This window comes from Chelon labrosus (assembly GCF_963514085.1).
Source record: "Chelon labrosus genome assembly, chromosome: 16".
Lineage (NCBI taxonomy): Eukaryota > Metazoa > Chordata > Actinopteri > Mugiliformes > Mugilidae > Chelon > Chelon labrosus.
Window position 1 is genome coordinate 21,962,223 of NC_140349.1, and position 27,213 is coordinate 21,989,435.

Sequence of the window (27,213 nt, forward strand, 5' to 3'; positions counted from 1 at the left end):
CAAAACACAATACTTTTATTATTTTGAAAAAAAAAAAAATGACAACACTGAGCAAACAAATGAATGATCCTTAATTAAAATTTAAAAAAACACACTGTTGGAGATGTTCGTTTAGCTTTGAAGTGAACATATGTTTTATAAAACATGGTTTCTTCAACAGATTTGGCTCCCCACTGGCTCGCAACTGCAATTGAGATAGATCAGAATGCCACTTGGTTTGATGTTTCGCTGAGTAGGCTTTGAAATGAGCTTATTCAAGGGAAAGAAAAGCATGAGAGTAAATCAGAGAGACTTGTAGTGCTTTATGACTTCATTGTTGAATGGCTGATTGTAAGGGGTAAAGCAGTAGTGATGACTGATATTAGTATTGATCAGCTCAGAGGCCTGTGGGCCTGTCGTCAACCGGAAGAAGCTACTTCGGCGTCAGTAGCAGCAGCCTTTGGACAATCGATGAGCGTTCTTTAAAATCACCTACAAGTTGAAAATGTCTTTACAGTACAAATGTGCCTCGTCTCTGTTTCCCTTTGCGTCTCCTCGATCCGTGGTTGAACGATGGAGACTCCCGAAGATTTCCACACCTAGGCTCCTGAGAAGCCCTGAAACGTGATCACTGGCAGAGTGAGATTTGGAGAGTGTCAAAGAACTGGGATGTCTCATGGGTTTTTGTAGCCGGCGGATTTCTTTCCGCTGAGCATATAGAGAGGTGGAAGTCTGCTTATACAGGTTGATGGGTCGCAAAGGCCGGGAGGTCCTGAGGGCCCTCTTGGACCGGAGGCTCCGGGAACACCGGGACTTCCTGTATCTCCGCGCTGTCCGTCTTTGCCGTCCTTGCCAATGCCAGGAGCGCCAGTTGCACCTGAGGAGGATGTTCAGAACATATCAAATATTATCTAACACAACCAAAAATGTAGTACTCAATCGTATGTCCCCACATATACTGTATATTTACAAAAAGTGTCCTAAAAATGATCAAATAGTTTGTTATATTGTTTTAATTCCAGCAGACACACAATTAGCAGTTTAGCCAGCTCAGCAAGTGGACAGCTAGCTGAGGGCTAACAACATTAGCCTTGTGGTGATTTCACACAGCATTGCCCGCAACATTGTAGCCGTGTCATTCAAGCACTCTGTGAACATTGTCAGGGGGTTTTGGAATAGTCATTGACTGAATTAAACAAATATGGTTTTATCACCACGTCAGAAGGTGTCTGGATAAAGCTTGTCGCTTCATATCTCTGGCTTCTACTGAAAATGCAATGTAGCTTGTATATCTCTCGCCACTAGCATGACTGCGCCATTAAGCTAGCTGCTTGCTGCATATGACTTAGCATGTGCTGTAATACTAAGAACACATGAATAACAAAGCAACAAATCAGAACTAACACAGGCGAGATAAGTTAACCAGCTTTCAATTTCCACTGGAACCAGAGGGGAATATATGCCTTTAGTATATGTCTAGCCCTAAAAGTAGTCATACACAAGCTTATTGAGGGCGTGTTGTACTCAAACTGGTAGGTTATACAGTACTGTGTTGAGCTTCGGTCAGTAGAGCGCCACAGAAGCTGACCGCATGTTTTCCGAAACGTGTTTGAAAAATTGGAAAGCAGCAAACGGAGGAGAATTTCTGGTCCAGTGCGACTATTTATAACAACGAGTACAGTCGGTGTCTAGACGTTTTGTAGGCCCACCGTTTCCTCCCGGCAGTGCTGTGCTCTAATTATGACAAGAATCCAGCCTTACCTGGTGCACCTGGTGCGCCTGGGCTTCCTTTGATTCCCACGCCGTCCTCTCCCTTATTGCCCTTTTCTCCCTTTTCCCCGGCATCACCTGTAGAGCAGAACAGTACGTAGGACAATAACATTAATGACGAGATTAAATGGAGAGGCACACTGTTGTCGCCGTTACGGGCATATAATGAGGAAACTTAACAACTCCACTCTGATTCAGTCTTGTTTAATGAATCATTGATTATGCAGTGTTATGCATGGTTGAATCCCTTCCATCCACAGAGGGCTGTGCATAACTTCTTTCAGTGATAGCTGTGGTGGAGTGAGGACAAAGGCATACTGCCAGAGCTGACAGTCTTGTTTTCTCTAAAGGCTTCATTTCATTTCTTTCCACTACATCCACTGTAGCACTGAAGGCTTTACAGGAGAATAAGGGAAAAGCAAAACACCATCACAGCCACACATGCGCAAGTGAAACACATTCAGTATTAGCACACCATTAACACTCAGGCTTTCTCTAAAGCGTGCTGATGCCAGCAGTTCGGTGTTCACTACAGGAGAATGGGTTTGAAATGTACTGACCTTTCTTGCCTGGCATGCCTGGAAGCCCAAAGAAGCCTGGGTGGCCTTTGGGACCCGCCGGCCCGGGAGCTCCGCCTGCTCCAGCTGCTCCAGCCGGTCCAGGAACTCCAGGTGGTCCTGCTGGTCCGGGGGTACCAGGGGCACCAAGGGCCGCTGGCTTCTTCAGGAGCTCTTTCATAAACTCTGATAATTGCTCTAAATGGATAATAAGTCAATTAACACAGGCAAATATTTCACAGTATTTAGTCTTAATAATATTGTGAAGGACAGATTAGAGTGAAGGCACTGCACCTTCAACAACAGCTGAGCACATTTCCCGAAGCTTCTCGTCGCTCACTTTTGGGCCCTGTGAATTCATGAACACTATGAAGTAGTTGGTTGTAGTGGCCAAGACTTTTGAACAGTTCAGGCAGTGCAGATATCATGCATCTGGATTTGCAGAATACATAAAATGAAAATCACCAAAAAAGGGCATGTAAACATAATTTTCAATGCCATATTACAATGCAACATTTGCAACTTAGTACAAAGGTACAGATTAAGCAGGTTGGACTCATTAGTTTTGCAGGTAATTGGTCATAAACAAATGTACTGGAGGATAACATGATGATTTTAACCAAACTTAGGATTCATGTTGGTCTGCTGGAATTCAAAACCACAAATGCCAAACCAGATAAAATGCCAATGGATCTTTTGTGGCAGCGGTTAGTGAGTTTATTCCAAAAAAATGGAATCTCCAGAACCACTAGGTAAAACATAGAAACGTAAAACATAAGGATGAAGGTATGTCCTTAAAACATGCCCTGTTCTTGTACGTGTTTGACTTACAGGTAAACCTCTGGGGCCTGGTGTTCCAGGAAGGCCAGGTTCTCCCTCCAGCCCCCGAGCTCCCATTGGACCCGCCAAACCCTCATGTCCCGGCTGGCCTGGTCTGCCATCTGCTCCTGTAGCTCCTCTTACGCCCTTCGCTCCAGGCTAGTGGTGAAAACACAAAACGTTCACAGGACTGTATCTCTATATATGCTAACAGTAGGATATTTTACTGTAGATTGTATGGTGTGGTTGGCAGATGGTTGTATACGTGCACTGCAAGCCACTAGAAATATTAAGTGTTACTGATGTAGACAACTCCTAAGGCAACAATGTAGAAGAGACAGTAGAGAGTGAATACCTCTCCTTTGATTCCAGGAACACCAGGAGGGCCCTGAAGAACACACAAACATAAGTCAACCTCTTAGTATTCCAGAAACATACAAACACGAGTTTTGCTGTATTTATAATATATATGAGACAGCCATTAGCAGTAAAATACCTGGTCTCCCTTGACTCCAGGATCTCCTGCCACACCCGTGTCTCCCTGTTTCACAAAAGTAGTGAGGGGACAGTTGAATTTTAGTGTAAGAATGCATGTGAAACCTCATTCGCAGATTTCTCCTTTTCAGATTAAATCTTCCTTACCAGACTTCCTTTGGCTCCCACTGGTCCAATAGGTCCCTAAGCAATACATGGAAAACATTATGTACTTATCTGGATTTTCGTGATAATCAGTGTTTTACAGTAACACTGGTAAAACAAATAAATAAAAAATTTGTCTCACCTGATCACCTTTGTGCCCAGTATGACCCTTCATTCCGTTAGCCCCAGTGTCACCTTTATCTCCTTTGTCACCCTGGAAACACAACATTTATTCTACATCTGCTTTTTACATGATCCCATTTGAGATTAAGCACACTAGTTTGTAACACATCTATTAAAGAAAATAGTCTGTCCTGCCATATACGTACAGCCCGGGTGCTATCGTGCTACCGTGAGAATAAACCAGACACTCCCAACGATTACTATGTGCTGTATACACGATCAAAATATAGCCATAGAAAAACATAGAAAACTATCCTTTTATCACTTTGTTAGGTTTGAAGATTATATACAGTTGAGTGCTAACTGTAGAAAAAGGAACAGAGAAGGCTGGTGTCTCACCTGGATTCCTTGTTGACCTTCAGGACCCACTGGCCCTTGTTTTCCTGCTTCACCCTGTAGCGTGAAAAGAAAGTTTACATGTCAACTGCAGTCCCAGGACCCAGTACTGGCACACCTTCATTTACAAACTCTGACCGAACACAGAAACCAATAGAAAAACAGCAGGCGTCAGGTGAAATGTAAATGTGAACTCGCCGTCGCTCCTTTATCTCCTTGTTTTCCATCTTCTCCGTCTTTTCCAGGCTCACCCTGCATAAAAACAAATTGATGGGTTTGGAATTAAGGCTTGCAAAGTATTTATCAAAAATAATTCACAAAGGGATGATAGGTAAAGTGTAATAGGTAGTTGGGGGAAAATCTCACAGGCTTTCCAGGAAGTCCAACAGGTCCAACGGATCCCTCACCACCAACGTCACCCTAAATCCACAGCAGACATGGGTATGGATTAGTCAGAAGTATTCCTACTTCCATCAGCTCAGACCCCAACAAGGGACTCCTACAGATGTTTTGAGAGACAGTAATATTTTGCATATGCTATAAGGACATGCCTCGATAAACTGGAAGAGATTCCAATTACCTTTTCACCAGGGGGCCCAGCTACTCCCTTCTTCCCCGGCAGGCCCTAGGAACAAGGACAACATGTCTTATTAACACAAGCTGAAAACGACTGTGCCGTTGGGTTTAGTCCTGCTGGTACGGGAAGTAAGAACTGACAGAAAAACAGGACTGATGATGTTGGATAAAAAAAAAAAACATATTCGTGCACACAGAGTTGCCAGTTCATTAGATACACAAGTGAAAATGAATGCATTCTAATAGAACGGTCCTGCATCTTAGCTTCAAGGAGCTTATAGTATTCAGCTCTTGTTTTAAATTACTGAAAGGCCTGATGATTCAACTGTGCTTTCATTCTGGAGGCTGTGGTTCGTAGTAACTGTACCCACACACTTCTATTGTTTGACAACCCCTTTATAGTGTGCCACGCTAAATAACCGAAACACTTCAGTGTTTAATTCAGTCCAGTTTAACAGCACCACAAACTACATCTTCCAAAATGATCAGACAGTTACCACCTTTCTTACGCTGTTTTAGCATAAACATTAAAACAGTCATGAACTTATATACTTTATACTCGCTCTGTAACAAACACTCGTCGGCGCTTTGTCTTTTTTGTCTGTCGGGTTAATTTTTGTTTCTACTTCCTGCTTCACTTTCTACTTCCTGTTTCACTTACAACAATGACGACTAAAACTTTTGCAAAAATTTCGCCATAGACGAGTCATGCAAGTGTTTGTATCTCCGAACCTACTCAGTTAACCTTTCCTCCATGTGTTCCGTCTTTATTGATCCAAAACAATCAATTCAAAAATTGCATTAATGGAGAAGCAGCCGGAAATACTAAAGCAAAAATACACTACTACTAAGCAGACAAATCAGCTCTTGCAGTCTGATGCGTGGTTACATTTCTGGGGAGGTGCACGTCAAATTGACGCAGAAGCACAAACCGTCTATTTTGATTAAGTGTTTTATATTTCACTAGCTAACCTAATGAACTGTTGAGTGTAATATTCCTTTATAAATATGTGCGGGATATGGTTACAGTACTAAAAAAGGTCAAATAAGCATTACCCAAGGTGGGGATCTAACAGCTTATCTAACACATCAAGGAGACATGTTTTCTTCTGTGCTGGCTTTAAAAGTTTACCACTCAAGCCTCATCTGCAGCCTTTCACCGCACAGCCTTACTGAAGAAGGTAGAGTGCCCTTGGCAGGAGCTTTTCCTTCCCACTGGCTGTTTGACTTTAATGTTTTATTTATCTGACCTGCCGTGTGGCTTCAGAGAGGAGCATGTCCTCCATTACCTTCTCCTTGTTTTCACCTGCTTTGCAATGACAACAGAGCTCCTCACAATGGAGGATATAATTGAGCTGCAGACTGAGAGAGTGTATATTTAAATGGAAACTGAATGAATGAAAAGGAAGTTTGACTTACTGGGATACCGACAATGCCCCGGATGCCAACAGCTCCAGGAGTTCCAGGCGCTCCCTGTAAATCCACAGTGAATGCATACAAGTGTCACGAACCAACGGGGTTAGACTGATATACACAGTGTGAACATTTTGGTGTCGGCAATACCACTGCAGCCCCAAGTGGCACACAGTGTAACAGCTGCACAAGTAGGAGGTCAGAATGTCTGCAAACTAATGTCAGAAACGTAGCATAAACTGTTCCACCTTTGCTAACATTAGTTCATTAGAAAATGCCCCGGGGACATTGAACTAACCAAAGTATTTGGCTTACTGCCAAAGAATTTAACTTTTAATGCATTACTAGAAACAAAATATGTCTCACACTTTAAGATAAAAAATAGACAGCATTGATGTTTAGTTTTGCTCTTCTGTTTTCCATTTTGTTCATTTTCTTTGTTGCATTGTCAATTAAATTGACAGTTATATATGTCACTTTATGTGCAATAAATGCAGTACAGGTATAGGTTTTACTGATGCAATATTGGTGTTATACTCTTGGTATGGTCAATAGCTTGTAGTGGCTAAAGCTAGCAAATGCTATGCACATGACAGACTAACAGGCATCAGAAGTGTATTTCCTTAATACTCCATCCAACTTAAATTTGTTCTTTATCTTAGACACACAAGACTCTCCTGGATAAGGTTTAACTGTTTTAATGGTAAATAGCATACAACAACAGAAGCCAATCAGTTTTTTCTTTACCAAGAGACAGTTTAGTATTTTTGAATTACCTTCGAAATCTTTAATTTAATTGGAAGAGTTTCATGCCGGCCCAAGATGTACCACTTAGACTTGTTAGTCAATGACTGAATGTACCCTGGAAACCAGCCCAACTTCCCCTGCCCACAAAATGATTGCAGCGGAAGGTTGGTCTGGAGTTGCTCTTTTGGGAAATGAATATGCTATGGCAGATCAGAGATTTATTTACAAAAACTGGCTCTTCTTGGTAGTAGGGCTAGACAGTTGTACGCAGTGGTATTATTTTCTCTGTATCAGTTGAAACAAGCCCATTATTGTAATCGAGTGTTACCAGACTCATATTCTGATAAGAATTGATTCTGGCTTTGAATTTCTCTCTTCTGGAGTAAGGAACATACTGTATGTCTTTCATCTTCCATTCCTAAAACTACACTGGTCAGGCATAACATCATGACCACCTTCCTAATATTATGTAGGTCTTCCTTGTGCCTCCAAAACAGTTGTGACTCATCAGAGAATGGACATGGGCCTTCTGAGGGTGTCCTGTGGTGACTGGCAACAGAATGTTGTTAGTGTAGGCCTTTGGGTCCTATGGGTTAGTTTGGGATCTAGTGAATTTGGAGGCCAGGTCAACACCTTGTGCTGTTCTTCATGTTTTTTGAGTTGTTCCTGAAGTGTTTTTGTTAAGCAGCAGGTTAAACCATTTTGAATGTGCTGGTCTAAACATGTCACAAGTCACCTTAGCACCATCAGATCCAGGAAGTCCATCCAGTCCATCTGCACCAGGCTCTCCCTGCAATATTACATCACGCATTTGAAAAATCACATGCTGAAGAATGAACGTGCCCCAAAAATACCCTCACTCAAGTCTCAGCATACTTACGACATCTCCTTTTTCCCCTGCAGGACCCTGCTCTCCTTGAGGTCCGACAGCTCCCTAATCAACATCAAAGTGTAGGTTTTTAAGATTTTAAATAAATCATATTTCATAATATAACTCACAATCGAAGTCGAAGTGTAAGACTCACGTCTTCCCCCTTGGGCCCCTCCAAACCCTGACGTCCACGGATACCCTCCACACCCTGACAGAGAATCATCAGTTATATCCTGCACCTTTTTGCTGCAAGAGCGAATGCCAACAGAGCACAGAACAAAGAGCTGATATCACTAAGATGCTTACAGGAGCTCCAGGTGGCCCGGTGGGTCCAGGGATGCCGTTGAAGCCAGGAGGACCCTGCAAACAAAAAGGAGTCAGCTCTTTTTTCTTCTAATACAAAGTTACAAATGTCATCAAACATACTCTGTCTCCTTTCTCTCCGTGGGTTCCAGGGAATCCGATGGGCCCTCTTTGACCCTAAAATGACAAAAGAGCATTGTGTAAAACATGTAACCTTCGAGTATTTTAAAGAAACTTACATTTATTAATACAGAAGTTTCCCTACATCATCTCCCATGCGACCTGGGGCCCCTGGAGAACCTGGTTCTCCAGCATCTCCCTGCAAAAAAACAAAACAAAAAAACAAACATGAACAAAGTAATTACGTTATGAGAGCAGAGTTAATCCTATTAAGCTGTTTACAGGCTGAAATCAAATCATGCGCAGGTTGCATTTGGTATTAATATATTTCCAGCATTCTCAGTACAGAGGAATCGTGATCGTGATGATGCTAAAGGCAAGGCACTGACATTAAGACGTTTGCAATCATTTTTAGTTTTCACTCTTTACACACCTTTTGTCCGAGCTCGCCATCTTTTCCAGGCTCCCCTGCCAACCCTTTGTGTCCCTGAAAGGCAGCAATCAATTTTTATTGAGAATGTTGTATCACTTCAAATGACAAAAACAACATCATTACATTCACAGCTTAAAGTAAAATAACTGGACTTTTGATTTATGTCAGGACATGTGGTGCCGACCACTGAACGAAACCCAAAAGTGATGTCTAAACAATGGTTTAACAGGTATATGGTAATTAGGAGAACATCTTTTGGTCACTGGGTCTCTTCTCAGTGTGATCATAGATCGGAACAAGTGGATAAAGGTAATTTTATGCGTACCTTTCTAACTTTCTGAGCAGTTGGGTAACATCAGGTGGAAGATACATGTAAAAAGTATATTGTATATAACTGAAGTACTGCAAAAGTCCTAAATGTAACCACTAGAAGAACTATAAGACAAAGTTGATGAATACAATGACAATGCATAAATCTTGGAGATCCTTGCTTTGGGATTTAAGAATTAGTCCAAAGATAATCTGTACATTCAGTTATTTTCTTCTTAAATTTCCATATTCATTATATTGAAGAAATGTGCTCACAATCATTCAATGTTTAGCAGATATAGTATTTAGCGTGATCATCCTCTTAGTTTAGCGTGCTAGTACTTGCCAATAAGCTCTGAACATAAAGCACAGATGAGGCCAAACTAAAACTTTGACCCCATGATGGCACCGGAGGAAAAATGTATCCTGCAGGGACCAGTGATTCCACTGGCAGTTGTTGAGACATGTCACCCTAATGGCGGTGCAACAATCCATGTCAGATGTCAGGGAATCAGGGGAAGTGAACATTTGTGCTTGATGGATTGATCTGGTGATGGTTCTAAATGACATGACAGGATATCACCAAGCTCATTCGTCATCTCAATGGAGAACACGGCGTCTGCACAAGATTTCATGACAATACTTGTGACGTCTGTGAAGGTTCTCAATCATCCAGGTCGTGGTATATCCAAAAACGTTAAACAAAGGCAACTGGACTTGTAGAGTTTCTTGAAGATGTTTCATCTAAGTAGCTTCTTCAGCTCTAAGGGACTGGTGGGGACTTGATTTTTAAATAGGAGCATCTGTGGGTGTAGTCCACGAGAAAGTTGCTTGACCAGTGTCTATTAACGGCCACATCCTGGCACAACTGTCTGTTAACCGCTAGATACTTACCTGTTGTTGCCCCTGCCCTCTTTCCCTAATGAATGGTGCTCTAACCACTATCAGTCAGAGGCTCTAGTCTCAAGGTGTGGATGGGGGTGAAACTTCTTGGGGACAGAAGTTAAGACTGTATTGTACTGTATGTCTAAAACCATTTTGCAGAGAACATCTCTGTTGAACTCGTGTAGGCATTTCATTGCCTCCCTTTTAGTTTGCTGCAACTCCCAGTGCACCTGTCTCGGCAAAGTTGCCTTACAGTGCTGCAGTTGGTTCAGAAAAGAGCTGCCAGGTTACTCGCAGCAGCTAGTCGTCATGTTGACATCACCCCAGCTATTGCATCTCTTCACTGGCTCCAAGTAAAATTTAGGGTGACAATCAAAATCCCTTTTCCACGCCAATGTACTTATTTTGGCATTCCTTCTATTTCCTTCTATGCCTTTGCTGTGGTGGCCCTGACTCGCTGCACTGTTTTAAGAGGCTTTAAAAGACTCACCTACTGTACATAGACAGGCCTTTTCTTAGGTTAACATGCTCATATTGTAACTGGTTCATTATTCTGGCCTGCTGATAGATTTGATTGAGTCGTGGATTTATTCACCATTTTTTTATGTTCTGTTTGTGCACTTTCATTGCATTTTATTGGTGTCTGGGCATCTAATGTAAATCACTTTGCAACTTCTTTTTTAAAAGTTTTAAAAGAGCTATATAAATCAGGAAAAGTACAGAGGGTTCAAGCAACCTTGAACCGTTATTTAGAAATCACTTTGCTGTGTTGTGACTGTAAAGCCACTACTTACTGTTATTCTAACACTTGCAGAATGAAATGCGAGTGGATATAAATGTAAATTTCTTCTGTCCTGTGACTGCCTAAATGTTAAAAAAAAAATTTAAAGTAGTGTAAATGTTGTGGTCTGGCTTGGCTTTAAATCACTGAACAACTTTTGTTAACATTCCTCACCTTCATCCCTGGTAGCCCAGCTATTCCCCGAGGTCCAGCAGGACAGGCAGCAGGACACTAAAAACACACAGACAGTCAGATACACCAACAAGAGTGGCTGCTGCTGCACAGCCTCTTTAAATTCATGATTCATTCTGATCAGAAGTGCGCTATCACCACTCCAATTGACATGCACCCAGAAAACATCTGACGGTGTGTAAGACAGTAAAAACACTCACTGCTTCCCCACTTCCCTCACTGCTGGCACCAGGCGGTCCCTAAAACACAGCAGAGCGACATCTAAAACATCCACAGGGGGTTTAGATGTCCACATAAGTCCACCACAGCAGAAGTTTGAGCGCTTGGAAAGAGGCTGCCGCATGCAACATCATCACATACCCATGATTTCAAATCGAAATCAGAGCTGAGCTCAATGTAGTCTTCATATATAGATATATTAGTATGAAGACTATTAGGGTTGCAATCAATATGCAGCATGTGGCTGATATTGAGATTTAATTAAAAGGCATGCAGATAGTGTTCATAGAGTTTTGTTGACTTTGGAATGATACAGTTAGTGTCACACTGCAGTATTTTTAGATTTGAGCAGACTTTCATGTCGTGGGTGTACAAGAAAGATATGTTCTTATACTACGCCAAAATAGAATGCATGGAGTAAATTTGCCTGAACGTTCACTTTCATATTCTTTCTTTTTTAAATAATAAATGTGCAGCTGATATTTGACAAACTTGACTTTTCTTTTGGGCCTGTAATTCAAATATTGGGATCTGTGCATTATATAGAATATTTAAAGTGCAAGAAATACAATATGTGTATGTGCGTATGATATGTCTGTTGTATGTATATGTCTGTACGTTAGTATATGTCAACAAAACATAGTTAACATTAGTTCTGGTTCTTACCATAGGCCCTGGTGGGCCTGGAGGGCCAGGAAGCCCCGGGTTGCCATTTCCTCCCTTGGGTCCAGGTGGACCCTGCAATTTTATGACAACATTTGATATCAAACACTTTTAACCCTAACCCTGAGATAAATGATTTAGATAGCATTATCAGCAACATGTACATGCATTAAAATGTCCATCTGTGAGTACTACATTAACATATGCAGCATTAAAATTGATGGTAGATTTAGCTTCAGTCACGCAAAATATGGCTGTGTAGTTTAATCCAAACTTTAGGGTCTAGTTAATATAGAAGACCTTCGTTGTGATACTAAATGTTTACTTTAGGTCTGAAATGGGAAATGTGCAGTCACCATCCATGGTAAATTCCAATTTTTTTTTACCAGCCCATCCATCCACCCTGACCTCCTCTCATTGAGTTTGTGGCTCTGTAACCATATCACCTCACTTCCTTCTCTGCTCCTGTCCTAATTTTTACAACCATTACAGTTAAAATCAAAAACATCCTGACCTCAGGTCCAATATTTCCTTCGTCTCCTGGGATTCCTGGTTTCCCTGGAGGTCCCTGTGAGACAGACAAACACCAGTTAATACAGCAATACATTCACTGGCAAGCCATGTACTGTATAGGCATATTTGAATGAGGGCAGAGCTAGGTGTGTTCTGTAGCAAACACATACGGCTGGTCCTTCACTTGCTGGGCCCTGTGAAAGAAGAGACAGAGCAGGAATTAGCATGTATCATGTAAACGTCATACAGAGTCAGACCCACACGTGTACAGTATGTTGCTTTAGTAAGAGATTTGTCCACTTACAGGAGGACCTGCAGGTCCAGGAAAGCCAGGAAGTCCCTGCAGTCAACAGGAGTAAAAATCAGAAAAAGCTGCCTATGTTTGCAAAAGAAAATCATAATTCTTCTAATCGGTAGACTCTGAAGTGAACTAAAACTTTACTCACTCTCTCTCCTACAGACCCTCTGGGACCCATTGGGCCAAGAGAACCCTGCAGATAGCAAACACACACAGCCAAATCAACATGGCATCTTTACTGTTGCCACACTGTCCTTCACACTGCACACACACTTTTGTGTCAGACCTAAGTGACTGCATTTATTCATAAGGTTTGTCCTTGGACCTGAAACCAGCTCTAAAAAAAGTTGCTCACTCTTGGACATTTTGCAGATATTTCTATATTTTTTGAACAGACATAGGACCCAGGAGAACACGCACACACAATCAAACAAGACATCACTGTCAAAGATTAGAAAGAGTGTGTTATGTTTCCTACAGTGGATCCTGGAAGACCGGGCAGGCCTCTCTGTCCAGGAAGACCGATCTCCCCCTGCTCCCCTTTGCTGCCCTAGAAAACAGAAACAAAAATAAGGCAGCTTTATCTTCTTCCTGCATCTCCAAATGTCTAATACTCGAAAAATTCTAATACTAACCTTTGTCTCTAGCTATGAATAAGGCCACTAAGTTCTGATGAAGGCGCCTGGGTCAATACATTAGCAAGTTTGTAGATGTGGCCAGAATAAACTACTGAAGTAGAACGTTGCCCTATTTTTTTAAAAGTCCCTTAGTTTCCAAAGGTGATCTGGTTTGGTCAGGTAATGTACAAACTACCTGCGGAGTCCTTTTTGTGACAAGACAATTATTAGATAGAATTTGTACAAACCAGAACTTCAAACTCCCACTATTAATTAACTGGAGTACAATTCAAAGGGTACATTAAATAATATAAATTTTGTAATATTCTTAAATGAAATGTATTGTGCCAGACACTTAGTTCCATACATTTATAGTTGAGAACAACTCTTGAGGAAATGCAAGTTCTTTTCCCTCACTGTGATACAGTGATCATCTTGCCTGTCACTGGCCAGTCCTAAATGTCCTCCCACTTCATTTGGAGACGTGGCTAATTTATGCCCCCCGGATAATGATAGAGGAAAAACATTTAGAGGGTTTTCACCTCCAGACATCTGCTACTCAGCAGGGGGAAGTGGAATGATGAATAGATGCTTGTTTAATAATCATCTGTTAACATTTCATGGTTGAGTTCTGCATCTGGGCTTGAGGAAGTGTTAGCTTTAAGGTAAGGTGTACACTGTTTTGGTACCTAAAAGTTATAGTTTTGAGGTGATTATATATCCTCTAAAATCCTGGTAGTTCCTTATTGTGTTCTGTGCGGGACACGGGTATCGGACGGATAATTAGAAAACTATATCAGCTACAGAGTTTAAACTTGTTGTGCCATGTAGGGGACATCCTGACCTTTTCAGTGGTATACCATTGGTTGGGGAGCTGTGTGTTTCAAAATGGCTGGCAAACTCAGCGGCAGAATTTTATGAGAGCAAGAGAGGTAAGCAGTTGAGAAATATACATTTCTGATGGTTCTAAAGTGGATATATGTTTTAGTTAGAAAAGGGTTTTAGCTAACCTTCCAAGCGCTTATTACATTGCTTTTTAATTTACGATCCACGGTATCACAGGTGATGGTGATTTGACAGATTAAAAATTGGACATTGGCTCACGCCCTTCTTAAATCAAGAGGGGTTCGGACAAGGAATAACATGTAAGCTTAGCAGTTAGTGATATTATTGTATTTGTTCCACAGTAGGGATGGATCTTGAGTGTAAAAGAAGAGGGAAGAGAGTTAGGACAGGTTTTGCTGACATCCAATAGACACAGGTTATGCTAAAATTACATCAATTCTCAAACTTTAATTCTGTTTAGTCACTGGAGGATATATAGTATATATGTATTTTATATATCTTAAGGCGATGATTCCAACTGATGTTGTTTCCTTCATCAGTCCTTAATTTCTCAAGAGTTCTCTCACTGTAAGGCACAGCAGTCGGTCTTCAAAGAAAAGCCCCCCACAGAAAAGCTAGTATGTGATGCAGGGTCATATTGTGTTAAGACAAGTCTATTTTGAAACTGTCTAACCGCTTGAACAGAGATGTGAACGGAATCATTTCCCTGTGGCATAATATGACAAACAAACAAATGAACAGAGAGACAGAGGCAGGATGCATCAACAGCCTGCAGGTACAGTATATAGTCAGCGATTCATTTTGCATCTAATACTTACAGGTGTTCCTGGACTGCCTGGAGACCCTGGAAGACCCTGGCCAGACAAATACAAGCAGTTAAAGAGAGCAGAAGAATAAGTCACTTTGTGTTATTGACTGTTAATTTAGACAACAGGTGAACGGATTCAAGAAGGAGAATGGTTGATGTAAAGTAGGAAATATTTACATCTCTTCCATCCCTGCCGTTTTCTCCTGGGGCCCCTCGAGGGCCCTCTGGGCCAGGGGCACCTGGGGGACCTTGGATTGATCTGTCAGGCTGTGAGAGGATAGAAGCAGTTGGTAAATGTGGCGGATACTAAAGACAGTTACACTCATAACAATTGGATATCAATGAAAGGGGTTAGCAGAATTCAAGTGCTCAGTTAAGTTCTGCTTAAATAGGATACATTAGATATTATTATACAGAAATATCTACCAAAGATGAGTTATTTTCAATCATTTCACTTAAATCCTATGTACAGTATCTATGTGCCAGTTTAATTTATCCTGAGAGTTACTTGGTTAAGTTACTTGGCACCTCAATGCACTAGACAGCAAACAAACAAAAACCACCACCATCAGTTAGCTAGAGGTTAAAGCAATAAGGCAATTAGGCAACCAAAGCACTGAAACTGATTATTCGCTTAAAATTACAAAGCAAAAAGAAGGTAGAGTAGATAAATAAATACCTCAGCATTGGCAAACATCTGCAGAAGCAAGAGAAATCAGATAAAGGGAGAGTTAGTGAAAGTAGTCACACCACCCTCACCAAAGGCGTCAGCAGAAGCGCTCGTGTTCGTAGTCATACCAGTGAGTAATATCATGCTGTCATTTAAATACAGCACACAGCCCCCATACACAGTACCCACCGTGTTAGCCTCAAATCTAATAGAGCACGTCGCGCCAGGAGGCGTCTCTGTCTACAGGGGGTGCAGTCATTTACATTATGATGCAGCTGATTGAATAAAAAAAACTAATCCGTTGCACCTCGCACGGAATGAGACGGCGGAGTGGCATTTTCATTGCAAAGCTACAAGTACTTTTCTCAGAAGCAGACATCTCATTAATTGTGCTCGAGTCGCGCCGAAGTGAAAGATAATATTCAATCAGGAATGTAATAAACCTTACAACGCCTTGCTAATTGTGTGTTTATATCAACGTTATCCTATTAACTTTGCTGAAAAACAGAAGATCTCAGGTTATCTGTGGTAAATGTCTCCAACATTAAAGGCTGTTTCAATGACTTCACATTTTGCTAAACCCCTAATCCTTCTAATACTTAAAGATTCCACTGTGTGCAACCACACAACAATGACTATGACTGCAAAAGGAGTACTGATGGACTGTAGGTTGAATGTCTGAATGTTGACAGATAGGAATCAACTGGAGGACGTTGCTGAGGCAGTGAGTAAGATCACTGCTGATGCTGAAGCTAGGGGTGTTTCCACACTTGTATTTTGTTCCAATTTATGGAGTAATGGACACGATATTACTAGAACGTTGCATTTAACCTTAGTTTGGTTCAAAGGGCAATCAAGATGAAATTCGGACACGCCCTCAGCACTACGTTCTTGCAAACAGTTTTGTGCTTTGGTCATAACTGGATGTCAGGAACTCAGGAAACAATCAAATCGAAAATGAAGCATTTGCATCTGCTAGCATTTATTATTGTTCTGTGGTTTATGTAGCAGTGTTCTGTATATGAACAACATGTTCAGTTCGATCAAGCATCTACATGCGGAAAATAATGTTTAGAGAAGGAGCACTGCTGTGGCCAGACACCTCAATCTGATGCACACTCTTCCAAAGACGCATCAGGTAAACTACTAGTTATATGATTAGAAGGTAGTCATATTGCTTCTTGGGTAACCTGCGTTCACCCTGCAAACAAATGAGTGACTGCAATCGGTTTGAGACTACTCTCTCTCTGCGATGTCCGTCCTTGACATGCCCCTCAGTGGTCGCCAAAAATGCGTTATGGTTACTTGTCGTTTTGGTTTGATCCTCCAATTTTAATGCCTTCAAATGTTTGGTGTTTGGTTAAATTTTTATTCTGACTAAAATAGTTTTGTAAATCACAATAAATGGTATGTATTCACCGTTGCAAGGACTTCCATACTATAAGGTTTCAAATCACTTTCAGAAATATGGGGTTATGACTTGTGTATTACCAAAAAGTGTTTCTCATGTATTCCTTTAAAGATGCAAGCTTTTCTCAACTTCAGACAAAACGCCAGCGTAACTTTCTCGTTACACTTTAACCTGAATAATGCACATTTAGGGTACCTACTTTGCTTCTGTATGCATTTATTCTATTCCATAAATTGAAACGATAAATGTAAAAAGTGGAGCGAACTAAGAAAAAGGCCAAAAGATTGGTTCATTTTTCATTTTCCAGCTAGGTCGCAGCAAGCAGGAACAAGGTACACTATATTACCAAAAGTATTCGCTCACCCATTCAAATGATCAGAATCAGGTGTTCTAATCACTTGGCCTGGCCCCAGGTGTATAAATTCAAGCACTCAGGCATGCAGACTGTGAAACAAGACATGTGTGAAAGAATGGGCCGCTCTCAGGAGCTCAGTGAATTCCAGCGTGGAACTGTCATAGGATGCCACTTGTGCAACAAATCCAGTCGTGAAATTTCCTCGCTCCTAAATATTCCACAGTCAACTGTCAGCTCTATTATAACAAAATGGAAGCGTTTGGGAAAAACAGCAACTCAGCCACGAAGTGGTAGGCCACGTAAAGTGACGGAGAGGGGTCAGCGGATGCTGAAGCGCATAGTGCAAAGAGGTCGCCGACTTTCTGCACAGTCAATTGCTACAGAGCTACAAACTTCATGTGACCTTCAGATTAGCCCAAGTACAGTACGCAGAGAGCTTCATGGAATGGGTTTCCATGGCCGAGCAGCTGCAGCCAAGCCACACATCACCAAGTGCAATGCAAGGCGTCGGATGCAATGGTGTAAAGCACGCCGCCACTGGCCTCTAGAGCAGTGGAGACGCGTTCTCTGGAGTGATGAATCACGCTTTACCATCTGGCAATCTGATGGACGAGTCTGGGTTTGGAGGTTGCCAGGAGAACGGTACATTTCAGATTGCATTGTGCCAACTGTGAAATTTGGTGGAGGAGGAATTATGGTATGGGGTTGTTTTTCAGGAGCTGGGCTTGGCCCCTTAGTTCCAGTGAAAGGAACATTGAATGCTTCAGGATACCAAAACATTTTGGACAATTCCATGCTCCCAACCTTGTGGGAACAGTTTGGAGCGGGCCCCTTCCTCTTCCAACATGACTGTGCACCAGTGCACAAAGCAAGGTCCATAAAGACGTGGATGACAGAGTCTGGTGTGGATGAACTTGACTGGCCTGCACAGAGTCCTGACCTGAACCCGATAGAACACCTTTGGGATGAATTAGAGCGGAGACTGAGAGCCAGGCCTTCTCGACCAACATCAGTGTGTGACCTCACCAATGCGCTTTTGGAAGAATGGTCAAAAATTCCTATAAACACTCTCCTCAACCTTGTGGACAGTCTTCCCAGAAGAGTTGAAGCTGTAATAGCTGCAAAAGGTGGACCGACATCATATTGAATTCTATGAGTTAGGAATGGGATGGCACTTCAGTTCATAGAATGAGTAAAGGCAGGTGAGCGAATACTTTTGGTAATATAGTGTATGTGTAAAGTAGCTTTCGCTCTGAACAGTCAAAAATTACATTTCTGTCTTTTAACTTTAAATATTGATACAGATTTTTTCTCTGGCTAAATATCAGAAACATTTTCCTGTTGTTAGTTATAAAAACATAAATAAAAAAACGATACTAAGTTAGCTTGGTTAGCCAGTAGGGTAACTGAATGTTCCAACTTTAGTCACCTCTAGTCTCTAGACTCTCGTTATTTTGTCTTAGGGTACACTTAGTTGGGTGTTGCCAGCTACCTGCACATTTAGTAAAAGAGGTAACAGAGAATAGTTCTTTTAATGAGGTCTCCTGTCAACCAACAACCCAGTAGGTCATAGTAGGAAAGGTTATTTCACATAGGTCACCTTAGGTCACTTCTGTTCTTTTATTTTCATGTTGCAGGTGCTGCAATCTGGCATACTTGGGCCTAATAGCAATGAAATGTATTATTTTATAAGAGTTACAATTTCTCAAAAGCACAACGTGTAGGTTGGGTTTCTGATCTCACCCTTTTAGCAAGATCCCACTTCCTCAGTGTTGTTAAAATTTGACAGCTAGCTAACTACCATTTGTGTTTTGTCTCTCATATAGCGCTCAATGACGTCACATGTGACTAAAAACCTGTGCAATTCCAGCTTGGTGCTTTAGCCAAAAATGCACAGTTAAATATATATATATTTTTGTAACACTTCTGCAACTCCATATCAGCATTGCTGCTGCTCCCCTTCAGCATGCTGGGAGCTCCATCAACCTGAATAAAACCACAAACCACAGACGACGCTGAGCAGATCCCAGGCCTTGTTACTGTACCTCGGTGGCAGGCAGCTCATTGCAGCTCTCTCTCTGGGCTCTCTTTGGGTCGCAGTGAATCAGCATCCACTGGAGCTCAAACTGAAAAAAGATGTTAATGTTACTGTGTGTACAAAACTAGGACACGGAGTCACTTTAACATGAGACACTAAAAGGAGTGCTTTCAAATGCTTTGTCAGGGCGCAGCTATTTCTTTGTAGGTTTAAATCATTGCCCTCTCTCTGGGTTGTTGAGCTAGACTTTCCAGCAATGCGATTTTCTGCAGGGATTAAGTTTTTTCTTTTTTTTTTTGCTGCTGGAACCCAGCTGAGCAGCTTTGCTGTGACAGCAGCACTTTAGAATTACAGCAGAGCTCAGCACACACATAAACCTAAATGTGTTTTCTTACAGAGGGCACTATTCCCTGACAATGCAGGTAAGGCGAGTTAGTGAACTTGATTAAATGCAGCATCGTCGCTTACCACTACAGAGGCGTTGGGATCGGCATCCAGCCTGCCGATAAGCGTGTCTCCCTCTGTGTTGACGGGGCCTTTGCCCTTGATGGGTTTCTGATCCACAGGTTGGCAATCGACGTACAGCGTGACCTGGTCGCGCTCCACGCCAATCATCACCTTGTGCCACTTGGTGTTGAAGAGCACTGAGAGGCCAGGGAAGGTGACTGTCTGCAGGTACCCATCAGCGCCCATCAGGAAGTACTCCAGAGCCTGCTGGTCGCCGTTCAGCCTCAGCCCGGCCTGTTTGTTGCCATCTTCGTCCACTACTTGCCAGACGTTCCACACCTTGTTCACCGTGTTCTTGATCATGCGGAAGGTCACCATGAAGGAGTACTCATCGGGGAAGCCGCGAGGAAAGTTCAGCCTGAGCAGAGAGTTAGGTTCAGATGTGGGGAATACTCAAACTCAGGCAGGTTACAACTCTCAAAATATCTTTCATGTCACAGTTAATTCATGATCACAAAATGAACACTACCCTCCAAAACCATCATCAAATCAAGACTTCGACAAAAATAACTCAAATCCTGCTGTTGCTGTCTTCAAGATCCAAACAGATTCAGATTGAGGTATATATATCAGAAATGAGCTATGCTAGATAGGCTGTGACAGTGCATAAATCAGATGATGAGTTACAACATGCTGTTGTAACTCATCCCTCCACAACCTGGTGCATTCTGTGTTTTTAACAAGCTAGGTACTCAGTAGGTGGTGCGTTCATAGATGGGCACTGCAGCCGGACTTTTACCATCTTGTAAACGATCAAGGTGAGGCAATAAAAAAGGAGTTTCCTGTAACCCTATAAAACAAATGAAGACCTCTCTCTCTAGCTTTGCCTCAGGTGAGAAAGACTAAAGTATGTGCCAGTTCTGCCCTGCAGAATGTAACAGAGGGAGGGCTGCCCGCAGCAAAGCAGGACTTCAAAGCACGGTCTGTGCCGCTGGACTCGTAGGGAGAATTAACATGTATTTACATTCGGTGTGTCAGGCCTGAGCAGCATAGGAGCCTGGTGCCAGCCAGTTACATAAGAGCAAAGCTGGCCTGCAGGAAAAGATTGGCCAAAACAGTCTGGAGAAGGCACACTGGGAAACACCGGGAGGTGTCTTTGGTTATGTAACGTGGTAAAGTCTTTACCCTGCACACTCTGTCCCGAAACAACATCTTTGACGTCACGCCTTTCAGATGTGTTAAATTTAGTGCAAAACGCTAAAGGACCTGGGCCTGACACCCACCGGCTCACTGTAGCCCAGGATTAACATCACATCGAGGAATGGGGCTTAAATTATTCCATGGAAATTTCTTTCTCCCCCTCAGGCTTTGAGATTTTGTGAAAATACAAAAGCTAAACCATTACAGAGAGAAAATAAATTCAAATGAATGTCTGAAGATTTGCTGAAAATATGTAAAAAGGCATACCAGAATGTGCATGAGAATCATCACATTTTCAAGTTTTCTTCTGTATCAGTGTAATCCAGTCATAGCTGCCTGTACATCCATGGATCTGTTTCAATCTGGAGCCGCTAACAGCTACTTCAGCTAAAATGTAACGAGACGAGTTTAACTAAATATGAGCAAATACAGGCTTTAGCTGATTACTGGGTGCAGCTCTCCTGACGACTTTGATTTCTTTCACCACGGCGTTGGCGTTAACGTGCTTCCATCAAACGTTTAAAGGTTCACAAACACTCTCAGGTCAATAGCTTTGAAATCACCCCACTGCCCCTAGAGAAATAAATCGCATCCAAATGGGGCTTATATGTCATTTATGTCACCCACCAACCGGTACGCAAAGCGCTTTACAGTCCTAGTGACACATCTAGCCATTCAGTCGCACAAGCACACATACATTGATTGGCACCGGTGTGTGGTTGTGTCAAGCAGTGGGATCAAGTCAGCGTTCAGTGACTTGCTCAAGGACATGACAGCATGAGGTACATGAAGCCGCCCTACCTACTGAGTCCCCCACATCCGCCCCTAACACAGAGCTGTCTCAGAGAAGCTTTCCAAAGTTTGATAAAGTTACCAGGGTAATATCATCAGGGTTACCTCAGATTAGATCTGAGAGAGACAATTTTAACTGAAAGCCTGCATTATAACCTGGCCATGTAGAATTTGACATTTTGACATTTACCGTGTCCGTGATAGTCTAATGAAAGGTTAGATGCATTGTGGGACAACTAAGGCTGAGCACATGGACTGTGTGTGGTTTAAAGAACTTGAGCCATGCTGGGGATTAAAAGTACTTTTGGCTGCTTCAGTTTTGAACATTATTCAGATTTGCCTCTTGCAAGTTTGTGCAACTTTATCAATAACTTTATTTAAGAGCAATTTTAAAAACTTTTAGAGAGCGCATTTTCACAATAGCAAGGCCCTTCTTGTTTAGTTTAACGACTAATGTCAGAAAATGGAAGGAAATGTTTCAAGTTTTCTGTATTATCGTGGTATATGAGGACTAATCCATCAGTTTCTTACTCAAAGTTCAGTGAATTCATCATGATAAGTCCTACTTAGCTTGATAAGTCCATAAAAAATGCATACACCACAATGGCTTTAGTGGCTCTAGTCAAGTCTAAATCTGACAGATACTAAATCAATTCCTGAGAACTTCAACTTACTGTTGCACTGTTGCTTTTGTTCATTGGGTCAGAGCAAATCAGAGGCCTTTACTAGTAACTGACAATAATAATCCATACTGTTTAGCTAGCTAGGTTTGAAGCAAATCCACATGGGAAGAAAAAAAAAATCATAAAATGCAATAACAATCAAAATCATTAAGAGGGAATAGTACAGTTTAATGATTAAATTAAACTAAAAACAGCAGTAAAACATTCTAAAGCACACATGGCGGTGGGCTTTCTCACTAGAGGCCCATGTCTTGTTTTTGCCCCGGGGTTCCCATTTGGGTTAATCCGGCCAAGTTTGTACAGCAAACTATTAATTTTCCCAGGAAGCCACTGCTGTTGTCAGCACATCCTATTTTATGTCTTTTCTAAACTCTTTAAAGGGTGGGCCTTTATAATAGACTATAAATCATTAGAAAAAAAGCAGTAACAGTAAAGTATGTTTCTTTACATTTCCTGGAAATACAAAAAAAAAAGCTTCAAAGTGATCTAAGGTGGTTTTCCAATCCCCCACACTCATTCAAAACGCACACACACACAAAATGCTTCTCCTCTGCCTTTGTGCCTAAGAGATGCCAAATAGGTCCAGGCATGTTTTTCCTCTACCAATTATATGCTGCTCTCTCTCCAACATCTGTGCCTGTAATAATGCAACACCTGCATCAGGAGACCACTGCTGCTGCAGCTCGACACGTGCGTGTGTGTGTTTTTATCTGTTTTCCTTTAAACTGCCTCTACTGTACTTACATGGTTGGAATTTGGAAGTTGGCCTCCTTGTCGAGACGGTAGGCCACCTGGAGGGGAGTGGAGCCGTCCACCTTCCTGACACCTTTCAGGGGAATCACGTCCAGCTGGAACTGGGTGATCAGATCAAAACCTGTGTAGGATAGGGCAAGAAGTACATGGTGACAGTGATACAGTGTTCATTACTGCTTATACAATTACAAAATGCAATCATGTAATAATGATATTTAGCGTTGCGTGATGTCTGAAGTCCTGACAGTTGACAAAGAGAACAAACAAATCACACAAAAGTCCAAAAGCAAGACACATAAGAGAGGTCACACAGGAACCCGCGGTCACTTCTAAGCAACTAATTGTTTAATGTCAATGTCTATGAATCCACCATCAGGAGAACCTTGAACAACCATGGTTTACACACAGAATGGGAAGGACAAAACCACTACTGCAAGAATATTTCTGCCCGTCTGCAGTTTTGTAAACATCATGTGGACAAGCCAGAAAACTACCGGGAAAATGTTTTGTGGACGGATGAGACCAAAGTAGAACTGTTTGGTTTAAATGAGAGGCTTCATGTATTGAGACTAAACAACACCGCATTCCAGCATCAGAACTTCATCCCAATCTGTGAAACATGGGGGTGGCAATGTCTTTGTTTGGGCCTGTTTTGCTTCATCTACGCCAGGAAGGATTGCCACCATTGCTTAACCTACGAATTCTGAATTATACCAGCAAATTCTAAATAAAATAAAATCAGGTCATCTGTCTGTGAGCTGAATCTTAAGAGAAACCGGGTCATGCAGCAAGACCCCGATCACACAGGTTGTTTTGGAATGGCCAGGTCAAAGTCCTGACCTTGGTACAACAGAAATGTTGTGGGAGGACCTGAAGCAAACAGCTCATGTTAGGAGACCCACCAGCATCTCAGAACTGAAGCAGTTCTGAGGAATGGGCTTAAATTTCTCCAAGCTGCTCTAGACGACTGATCAGCAGTTACCGAAAACATGTAATTGCTTATTTGCGTTTGCTCCTCACAGATAAGTACAAACGATGGATTTTCTTGAATTAACAAGCACGAATGCGTAATATTTCAGTTTCATTTGTTTGAATTGGTTCTCATTGCCTACTGCCAGGACTTGTGTGTAAATCTGCTGAAGTTTTGAGTCATTTTTATGCAGAAATGTAGAAATTTCCGAGGCGTGCAAATACTTTTAAGCTGCACTGTATATGAGTAAATGAAATTGTGAATTACAGTTATGAATCACACTGTGAAATACGAAACTTTTTCGGAAAAATATTCATTGCTTAATCAATCTCCGGAGCAGAATGTGCACAGATGTGTGAGAGGAGTGAACGGGGCAGTGGTGAGCCACTGCAGTCTTGCTGAGCATGAAGTGTTCCAAGTAAAATTCTGTAAACCTCAAGTGGAACATTTTATTTGCCTCATTTGAAATCTAAAGGTGTCTTGTGGCATTAGGCAGCCCACCCTGTTCAGCTAATTAAACCCACCACCTTCCCTCAGATGCTTTGTTTTCTCTTCTAGGGATTTTCTAGCCTTAGACTTGTCTCGTGGTTTGCGCAGCTCCTGCTTTTACTTTTGTCTGAATGCAGTCTAGATAAGTGTCCCAAAGAGTCTTTTTTACCTGGAAGATCATCTTGTCCACCTCGCATTGGTGGGCAGACGGTATCGCCATCCAGTCGGTTGAGGTCCAGTTCTAACGGGAGAAAACAAGCAGTGATCTTGATGTGTTGTTTCGCGGAATTCGACAAATGCAGTTTGTTAGTGGTCAGTTTAATTGAGTTGGCATATTCCAGGAGACAGCTACAAGGAAAAGCAAGGTCTTTAATGCCAGAGTGAATTAACATGACAGTACACCGTGGTGCATTTTTAACAGAGGGGTTCGCTGATAGTGTCTCACATATTCATACATCACAATGGACAAATCAATGCAGTGTTTTAGACTTTTAATGGAAAGCTCCATTAAGAGGTCCTGTGATCCAAATATGCCAGCAGAGCCGGACACATAATGATGATATATATACAGTAACTAGGGTAAGCCACGTCAGAATGAACTTTCCTTTTTTATTCGGGATTTATCAAGATGGAAGTCTGGTTTAATGGAAAATGCAACTTGCCATACATGCTTTAATCATATATTTTCATCATCAGTTTGAAAAATCTATAATTTGATATTCATTAGAAAAGACTGGCAGAGTTTTCCATTGCCATTAGCAAACTGACATTAATATAAATTGTATGCGACTTCAGAAAAATGTACCCTTGACGGGACAAGGCCTCGCTACGATTGAACTGAACAGGTTGTTAATTGCTAGAAACACACTATCTGACACATCAGTTCCTGGGATGTGTCAGATAGGGGCGCTATCATTGCGCATTCACACTACAGTCCTGAGGGGAAAACGCCTCTTAAAAAAAAAACTTTATGAAATGCGGATGTGACAGCCGGAGGGGCTCCCCAGTCAATAACCTGAGTCAGCTCATTTAGGGCGAGCAGCGTGAGCGCAGCACATCTGGAAGCCGTTCCCGCGTCCCGTATAAACCGCTGAGAAACGAGATCAAGTGGTGAGACGGTATTTATAATCCCACGTTTACCACCGCTAAACACTTATCTGACTGCGCAATGCGAGCCTCAAGTTGTTAAAGTTACTGCCTGCCGCAGCATTACGCTCAGAAAGCCAATCATTAGTGCAACGAGCTGGGGATGAACTGCGGGCAGTTGCATGTGTGCGCCTCGGTAATGAGGCAAATTTCACAAAGCACTGCACTACTGTATCTGGCACTTGATATATTGTGTTCCCAAACAGCGGCGGAGAATGGGTTTGCTGTGATTATCAAAGGGGACATTTAATCTGATTTAATCCTACGCCAGCAGTGTGTCTGCTATTTCTGGCCTTTGCTCTGTGAGTTCTAATAAAGAGAATGACCTAGCAACGGTGCATGCTGGCATTACCTCTCAGTGTCTTTGTTTGCAAGACAAACAGATTCACACTGCTGGTGGCATACAGTGCACGCAATATACAGTACTTTGATTTTGGGATGTGTCAGTGATTGGGCATTGCGCTGACTTACGTCCAAGAGCTGGAGCAAGGAACAGTGAGAGAAGAGCCACGCAGGCGGGGAAGCGCGGCGTCATCGATGGTCGCTTTCTGTTTGGGAAAGATGGAGAAAATCAGTGTTCAGTCATGTGTGTCATTCCCTTTGACAGTTTTGTTTTTGTCCGAATCAATAAAACACCGCAGGGATGACAGGAAGCACTTAACAGGTGAGCTCGGCGCTCATCCAGGGCGCATAAAAGGAAGAGAACGTTTACACCGGTCCTTCAGAATGTGTTTTCTTTGGGATTCCAGTGAAGTATGGCGATGTGGCGGCAATGAAGGTGACAAATAACTTTTCACAAGTGGAACAAGGGTACAGCAGATCGTATTAAATTAAACTAATTATGGAGCAACAAATAACTTGTCATCTCAATAGCTTCAAATAATTTATGATTAAATGTTAAAGTTGCTATTAAAGTTGTTTTTATATGAACAATGGATCAGATTGTTTGTATCAGAGAGGTGTCCCTAAAATGTAACGATGAACCTACCACACTCCAGATTGTGCAGTATTCTTCACAGATCTGCATCTTTTCCCTGGGACTGTTTTGTTTTCATACCCCGCCATATTTCCGTTTTGCCTCATTGCAACACTTTCAAAAGGCTCATGTCAGCAATACCACGCTGTTCGTTGCAACATAAATAATAAAGTGGTGGTTAATCTTTCAGATATATTCTTAAATCAGATATACTGGATATATCATTCTAATAAACTCACTGTATTTTACTTAACAAGGACCAAGAATCACTGAAAGAGTGCGAAACTAGCTAGTGAACATACCTAATCTGTTTTCTCAGAGGTTAGTAGAACAGTTCGAGAGTGAACTTCAGCAAGAGAAGCCAAACATTACTTCAAATAAATGCTAGTGTTTTTCCATGTCTGCT

At 41.9% G+C, this 27,213-nt stretch overlaps 1 protein-coding gene across 1 annotated transcript; it reads right to left on the bottom strand.

The window, feature by feature from the left end:
* Nucleotides 1-122: 122 nt before the first annotated feature.
* On the bottom strand, nucleotides 123-26,683 carry col9a1c (collagen, type IX, alpha 1c). The gene is made up of 37 exons (XM_084563193.1): nucleotides 26,303-26,683; nucleotides 24,855-24,926; nucleotides 23,218-23,347; nucleotides 19,820-20,216; nucleotides 19,359-19,439; nucleotides 15,557-15,574; nucleotides 15,055-15,144; nucleotides 14,888-14,923; nucleotides 13,085-13,156; nucleotides 12,755-12,799; nucleotides 12,613-12,648; nucleotides 12,479-12,502; nucleotides 12,310-12,363; nucleotides 11,799-11,870; nucleotides 11,114-11,152; nucleotides 10,896-10,952; nucleotides 8,747-8,800; nucleotides 8,459-8,512; nucleotides 8,317-8,370; nucleotides 8,197-8,250; nucleotides 8,045-8,098; nucleotides 7,900-7,953; nucleotides 7,756-7,809; nucleotides 6,279-6,332; nucleotides 4,864-4,908; nucleotides 4,650-4,703; nucleotides 4,482-4,535; nucleotides 4,287-4,340; nucleotides 3,907-3,978; nucleotides 3,768-3,803; nucleotides 3,622-3,666; nucleotides 3,481-3,513; nucleotides 3,138-3,284; nucleotides 2,601-2,655; nucleotides 2,310-2,504; nucleotides 1,741-1,827; nucleotides 123-856 (listed from the first exon to the last, which is right to left on the bottom strand). The coding sequence occupies exons 1-37, from the start codon at nucleotides 26,364-26,366 to the stop codon at nucleotides 654-656; spliced, it is 2,799 nt and encodes a 932-aa protein (XP_084419319.1). The 5' UTR covers nucleotides 26,367-26,683; the 3' UTR covers nucleotides 123-653.
* Between the last annotated feature and the right edge of the window lie 530 nt (nucleotides 26,684-27,213).

Coding starts and splice junctions, on each gene's coding strand:
- col9a1c (XM_084563193.1), bottom strand. CDS start 26,366: ATGACGCCGCGCTTCCCCGCCTGCGTGGCTCTTCTCTCACTGTTCCTT. Junction 8,371..8,458: donor CAGGTCGCATGGGAGATGAT/GTAGGGAAACTT, acceptor TTGTCATTTTAG/GGTCAAAGAGGGCCCATCGG. Junction 2,505..2,600: donor GTGCTCAGCTGTTGTTGAAG/GTGCAGTGCCTT, acceptor TTATCCATTTAG/AGCAATTATCAGAGTTTATG.